General features: G+C 35.0%; 2 protein-coding genes across 2 annotated transcripts in view; both read right to left on the bottom strand.

Moving 5' to 3' along the window:
• Positions 1-2,326: 2,326 nt before the first annotated feature.
• Positions 2,327-3,519, bottom strand: LOC107057838 (formin-like protein 20). The gene has a single exon (XM_015302874.1). The coding sequence runs from the start codon at positions 3,476-3,478 to the stop codon at positions 2,507-2,509; it is 972 nt and encodes a 323-aa protein (XP_015158360.1). The 5' UTR covers positions 3,479-3,519; the 3' UTR covers positions 2,327-2,506.
• An 860-nt stretch (positions 3,520-4,379) lies between these two features.
• The window catches only part of LOC102581265 (guanine nucleotide-binding protein subunit gamma 1), a 6,251-nt gene continuing 3,229 nt past the window's right edge, over positions 4,380-7,401 (bottom strand). Inside the window, exons 2-4 of the mRNA XM_006362092.2 lie at positions 5,125-5,177; positions 4,871-4,915; positions 4,380-4,792 (exon numbers count right to left, since the gene is read on the bottom strand). Coding sequence (XP_006362154.1) covers positions 4,708-4,792; positions 4,871-4,915; positions 5,125-5,177 — 183 coding nt within the window. The 3' untranslated portion in view covers positions 4,380-4,707. The remainder of the gene's footprint in view (positions 4,793-4,870; positions 4,916-5,124; positions 5,178-7,401) is intronic.

Here is a 7,401-nt window from a genome sequence, read left to right as displayed (position 1 = left end):
TCGATAAAATGAGAATGTTTTGTGACATTTCTAATCATCTCTCTCTAATTCTTTTTTGATCGATCTATACATCTCCTCAAACTTATCATTGTTAACCTTTCACACCTTCCCATGGGGCATTTGTGATCCTTTTTATTCATATTTTCTAGATCATTCCAGTCTCAATTCTTGTATCACGTCCGCTATGTAGGTTATTCCCACCTTATCCATATACCTTCTCTCATGATCTTATTTATTCCACATGCTCACACGTTTATCTAAGCATCCTCATTTATATTAACTTCATCTTTTGATCGCATGAATTTTTGACTAGCCAATATTTCACTTCTTACAATATAGTCGGTTCAACAACTATTCTATAAAATTTAATTTTAAGTCTCGGTAGCATATTCTTCCCATATATGACATCAAATTATTTTATCCACTTTGTTCCAATACAATGTGTGGCATTCTTATTGGTCATCCAATTTTCATAAATTATAGACTCAAAATACTTAACACTTCTTTCTTGAGAATAATTTGTGTATCAATTCTCACTTTTCTATCTGCCTCCAGTGATGCTACATCAAATTTTAATTGTGTCTTAGTCCTGCTCAAACTAAAGTTTTTAGACTAAGGTCTTGTTTTCAAATCTTTAGTCTATGATTGACTTCATCATGTGTCTCATCAATTAATATCATATCGTTTGCAAATAACATACACCATATACTTCTTGAATATGTCGTGTCAATTTATCTATCACCACCACAAAATAGTATATATGATTGAGAAGGCATTTGTGCTAGAAATTAGAGTTTTGGGCTAAAATCTCCTTCAAGTTCAACACAAACTCAAAGGACATCCTTATGATATAATTATGAATAAAAGACATCCTTCAACTATTCTAAACATTGCAATAAACATCCTTCTTGGGAGTAAACACATACACAATCTCTCAAACTTGTCCTCATTTTTCATTTTGGCACTCCATTTTAGTCTTGTTCCATTTTAACCCTTAAGCTCTTTTTTTTTATGTACCATTTAAACACAAAATACCTTTTTTTATAATTTTTTTTATTTTTTTTATTTATGTTCTTCAACTATAGTTTCTTATTTTAAAAATCGACGTGTGCTAATTAATTTTCATAAGAAATATTAAAAATTAATGAACAAATATTATTTTTTTTAAAACAATATTTTTTTTGAGAAATTTTATGTATTTTTGCATGAAAAATAACATCCCAAATTGTGTTGGTTTTCTTTCTTAAAAAATCGTTAACAGCTCGACGAAATTTGTCGAGTTTTAGTATTTTTTTTAGTAGTGTTATTAGCAATGAACAAGAGCTTTCTTTTGTTTTACTCGTATTGAAGGTGAGTTTTTTAATTCATATTGAATTAAATTAAAAATTACAAAGCAAGTATTTGTGTTAAATTCAGATAGCCGGGATAATATGAATAAAATAAAATATACGGTATTATTTAATTTAATTGAACGTTTAAGAAAGAAAATCAAACACTTTCATCAATTTATTTTCATGCAAAACTATAGAGATAATCTCGAAAAAAACAATATTATTATTATTTCAAAAAAATTGATGTTCATTCGTTAATTTTTAATTTTATTCACAAAAATTAACGGACACGTATCGATTTTTAAAATAAGAAATTGCAATTGAAGAACATAAATAAAAATAAAGAAATCATAAAAATTAGTATTTCGCTTTTTAGATGGTACATTAAAAATGGAGTCTAAGAGTTAAAATAGAACAAGGCCAAAATGAAGTGCTAAAAATAAAAAATGAGGGCAAGTTTGAGAGGTTATGTATCGGTTTGGCCCTAAGAAGGATGTATATTGCAAAGTTTGGAATAGTTAAAGGGTGTTTTTTGTTCATAATTATACCATAATGATGTACTCTAAATTTGAATTATACTTAAGGAATGATTTTAGCCCAAAACTCTCGAAACTACGTATGTATACATAGGATATGAATAATTCCGTTAGTTTGGCGAATCCTTTACCCATGGTACATACTTATTATGAATCCTTGCTAGCAATTATGTTATGTATATTACATATCCAACAAAATTGAGTGGTAGTTTAGATATAAGACACAGACTCTCAATAATTTAGATATCAAACTATAAAAAAAAAGCTAATTTAAGTGTGTTTTTGACACTTCAGTTGGCTTCATAGATAGACGGATCCATGATATTACGAGAAGGTGAAAAACGATATAATAATCTATCCAAATATTATATTTATCGAAACACTGCAACACAATTGAACATACCACACTACATCATGGATAGAAGTAGAATTACATATATATATATACCAGTAGAACCCTTCATAGAAGAAACTCAAAAACAGCTGAATTAACATAATTCATCATATATCATTAGAGGAGTAATCCATTGAAAATGAACAAGCTTTATATACAAAATACACCTTCTTCAAACATTAAAAACAACACAAGATTGATTACCCATTAGTGTAGAGAACTTCATCCAGTAAGAAACATCAGCATCAATATTCACTGTAATTGCTGTAATCATCCCTGGCTGATGTGTTGTTTTCAACTCTCTCTGCAATCTTGGCTTCTTCATACTTCAATCCTTCCCCCAATGTCAATCCTCCAAGTGTACCAGCCACTGCTCCAACCGCCAATCCGGTGCCTACCCCCATCCCTATTTTCCCACTACGCTTCTGATCGTAAGGAGGATAATAATCAACAGGGGCGCTTGGCCTCGAACCCAAACTGCCATAGCTAGATTGCCGCTCTACAAATGGTCGTGGAGGAGGGGGAGGTTGAGAGTAATACCCAGGGAAGTAAGTAGAGTAAGGATCAGAGAATCCACTGTAAGGAAAAGAATGTTGCTGCGGAGGAGGAGGTGGTGGTGATGGAGAAGCAGGTGGCGGCGGTGCCACTACATGCGACGGAGGAGGATGAGGGTGTGAGGGGTATGGGGAAGAAGGAAATGTTCTATAGGAAGGGGGAGGAGGAGGAGGGGCAGTAGAGTAATAATAGCTAGAAGGAGGGGGTATTTGGTAATCTAGGGTTGGAGATAATTCACGAATAGCAAGCTTGAGTCGGATCTTACCATGAGGACGACCGGAAGGTCGCCGGAGCTCAAAAGTTCTGATTTTGTTGTAATCGTCGACGTTAACCAGTTCCTTCAACGGAACCCTAAGTGTACCGACTAAAGGTTTGGGAGTTTCCGATGGTTTTGAATGGAAGATCTCAAGAGTAAGAACAGCATCGTGAGGAGGAGATTGAGATTGGGGAAGATGGAGGACGAATCGTTCGTTCCAAACGGGTCGGGTATTGCCGGAATCATCAGCTTGTGTGGCGCGACGTTGATCCGGGTCGACCCAAAAGATAACATAGGGCTTGAGATCGCCGTGATGCCAATTGACATTTTTCAGATGCTTGGCGGAGACGATGGTGATTTCGAGATCGTAGGTTTTCTGGGGAGGACGAGAAGAACCAGTTGCCATTTCTGATTTTTGGGGAATGGAAGAAATGGAGAAGGTTTTTTATATGGGTCGGATAAAAGTGGATTTTGTGGGATACCAATTTTAAATTTTTCTAAAAACTTTCGAAAATCTGACGAGCTAATTATTTAGATACATTTTAATTTATAATATTACGAATTTTATCAGATATATGTTTACATAATGTGTTTCGAAATATAAATAGTCAAAATTAGGTGTAATTTATTTTAGATATACAGTAAGTGTATTTGTATGTATCTGGAATATATAGACAAATCTCGCTCGCCTCCCTCCCATCTCACTAGTCACTCTCCCATGTATCTAAGACAAATTTCGCTCGCTTCCCTCTTGTTCAAGATACATGTGAATCACACGAGATACAAACAAATACATATATCTTGTGTGTATCTAGTATGTTGATTCACATCTATCTGAAATATATAGACAAATCTCGCTTAATTCCCTCATGTTTTCGCTCACCTCTCTCCCTATTTTAATGTATTTATCTGCTAGCAAAAATACATGTATCTAGGTGTATCTTCTTCAATATATGATAGAAAACTCTTAATTAGTGATAAAATACGTAATTATTTTGAAAATATATGTACAATTGGCATATATGGTTTAGATGTAGTATGTCTAATCGTTTTCCCTAAATCTTATTACTTTCTTCGTCTCAAAATAAGTGTCGTATTAGCAAAATTATTGTATACTTAATTTGCGCTCATGTTTCTGGATAACTACTTTCTACTATCCTATATATACACATCGTAAAGAAAGGTTTTTGAGATGAAATGCACAATTGCTTATTTAGCTCCAAATCAAACTATGCCTCAATCTCGAATAGGTTGGGATTGGCTATATGAATCCTCGGTATTTTATTTATGTTCAACTCATGTCAAGCTCCAAAATAAACGTTGAAACAAATAACATACAGTGGTTCTTGGTTGAAGGTTTAGCAACTGAGACAGGTATTATGAATCATTTCTAAACACAAGCAAATACTTGTTATGATGTTACAATAGAAATTAGAAAATGTCATCTGCACAATGCTGAGTGACCTAGCAATAAAGATTAGAAATCTTGAATTTCAACTCTTAAGGGATATAAAAAAAAAAAGTCATTTTCTGCACATAAGACCTCTGTATAAGGCAACAAACTGTGAATACAAACACTTCAACTTCCTCTCCAATCAGTAGAACTTCCAAAATCAGCTGAGGGTCGTCACAAATTCACAATATCCAGCACCTGCAACCTGATGCGTCTTGTGCTCCTTCAAACCATCGATCCCAGGAAGGATTTGTTGGACCGTGTGTTCTGGTGGAGGAAATATCATAAAATTTAGCGAAATATGACACTCATAAGACGCTGCGATAAATGAAGAGTAATTCTTACACTGGTAGTAATGGATCTGGCCTTGTTTCCACATTACTTAGCATCCTAAGCCCATGTAAGAGAATCAAGTTAGATAACCATAACATGCACTGAACAGAATGTATGTCATCTAGCCAATGCTTTTATGCAGGTCATACTACAAAAAGGGGCCTTGGGGTCTGCACAATCGGCTCCATATCCAGAGAAGGAGTGGAATGATCTACGGTCTCAAGGCTTTACAGATATCAAGTTAAATATATTATGTTTGTACTTACTCCTTGCAAGCAGCTGATGCCTTTTCCATTTTGTCAAGCAATTCAAGTTCTTCCTGCACATGTTACATCATCAGCAATTCTGTAGTATGTATTGTCGGTAAACTACAGAAGAATGCTTAATAAACAAATAACAATTTGCCCAAAGGCTTTGGTTAGTGGCAAGAGCGCAATTTGTGGGTTAGGCACACATCACGGCTTAGATCCCTACCACAAACAAAAGTCGGGTACTTGAGAGGAGAATGGTAGATGAGTGGATCCATTATCCACCAAGTTTTGAACTGTAGGCCACTAGCCCTCATGGATTTGTTGGTTATTATAAATAAAACAAAACAAGTAACAATCAACAAGAAATAGATACGGTATCATGTCTGATGTTGGAACATGAAAAACAACTGAGATCAACCACACCTAGCCTTAAGCCTTGCGAAGAAGATAGAGGCAATGCCACCAGATATGGCACGACATGTGGAAGATAACTTTCCAAATAACGGAAAGCACAGCAGCTGTCAAATTAAGGGCTCAAAGAAGGAAGGAAGACCCTGGGAAAGAAACACAACATCAAAAGGAGTTGAAGGATATTCCATTAATATATAAGGTCCATATTCACAGTATCCTGTTGGACTTTGTGCAACTAAAATTTGTTCAAGGATTCTAGACCATCGGAGCTTTGCTATAATATAGAAGAAAAAAGAAGTGCAACTTGTAACCCAGATCACATCCATAGCACATATCGTTTTCGTTTTCCTTTTTAATAATTCAGGAGTATTTAATGTTACACCACATTGGTCTCAGACGTATCCTGTACATATAATACAACACACATTAAGCCCCCCAAAATGTCTTAGCCTATCATCTATACATGCTGGACATGCTATCACCAAGTATTAGCTCAATTAAGATTGCCAGTACTGGATGAACAGATAGAAGTATTCACTATTATTTACTAACCACATTGGAGATACTCAAGCACAGCCTAATGGTTGCACGAATCTCATTTGCGTTGGTGCACAAACATTCACAGAAACAACAAGAAGTAGAGGGAGAAACAATTAGGAAGAGTATTGAGTTCCACACAGTACATATCTAAGTAACAGAGAAATTCTTGTAATTTCCTACCTGCAACTCATATATGTAATATTTAGGTTACTGAGCAATCAGAATCTATCAACTGATCAAGCCTGGTTTACACAACTCAAGTCTTATAAAGTGAAAATTTCAGTAACTGATGTTCAACCTTCATAGCATTCTTCCCTCATTAAAGTTCTAGAATCTGTAGAGAGCCCAAGAATGATTATTTTTAGATCCAATCAGGTCATATGGAATTGATAATTCCTTAATGGAGGGCTTTTTCTTACCAATTCGAATCAGCTTGTATCTCTAGGTGTAAAGAACATTTTACAGATCATCTAAATTCTATGTGGCAATGTGTGATGGGACATCACATATCTAGTGGATACGAGTACACAATTTAAATAGAGAAAGATTTGATTCTCCCATTAGCAAAGGGGGTACATAAGATATACCACAAAGCTCATGCCATTTCTAGTTCTCTATTATGTGATAAATTTAGCTGTATATATGACTGACCACTGTAAATGAGCTTCCTTTCACAGATATGAGTCAGGAGAAACTTGGGAAAAAATATGTTCTGAAGAATCACATGCATATGTAGAGAAATTGCAAATATTGTAAATGTGCTTTTTAAATGATGATATGTTTGACACTAATAAAGTGTTTTCATGAAGAAGATTCATAATTCATTAAGGTAAGACTTTCAGTAGCCATTATTTTGTGGCTTCACTTATTAGGAGTGTTATCTGAACTTTTGCAGCAAGGAGTCAAGGACAAAACATCCTTCTCTCTCCTAGAAACTCCTTTACATGAAGATTATTGTAAGAACTCCTTTCGCAGGTTGCTTTGCATGAACCGGAACACTTGAACTGGTTGAAGTCCTTCGAAGTTACTCTAACCAATAAAGTTCTTCTTGCTCAGAGGATAGAACATTTTAGAATATAAAAACCAAACGAGCACGAGGTGCTGTGTTTCTCTCAACATGTTCTATTTCCCAAGTTTGATGAGTAAGATCACAGGGACGTAAAGATAATTTAAGCAACTATGAACCAAGACTACGTCAAATATTTATAAAGGCAACACCTTTTAGCTCACAAAACATCAGCGTAAGTTCACATTTTATTTTTTATAGTGGTGGTAATTGGTATCCTGGACAGATTGTGCACACATCAACACCAAATACCTACAACCCCCCCCCCCCCCCCA

This window comes from Solanum tuberosum, unplaced genomic scaffold (assembly GCF_000226075.1).
Source record: "Solanum tuberosum cultivar DM 1-3 516 R44 unplaced genomic scaffold, SolTub_3.0 scf00384, whole genome shotgun sequence".
Lineage (NCBI taxonomy): Eukaryota > Viridiplantae > Streptophyta > Magnoliopsida > Solanales > Solanaceae > Solanum > Solanum tuberosum.
The sequence above is the reverse complement of the archived record's forward strand: the minus strand, read 5'-3'. Positions and strand labels throughout refer to the sequence as shown.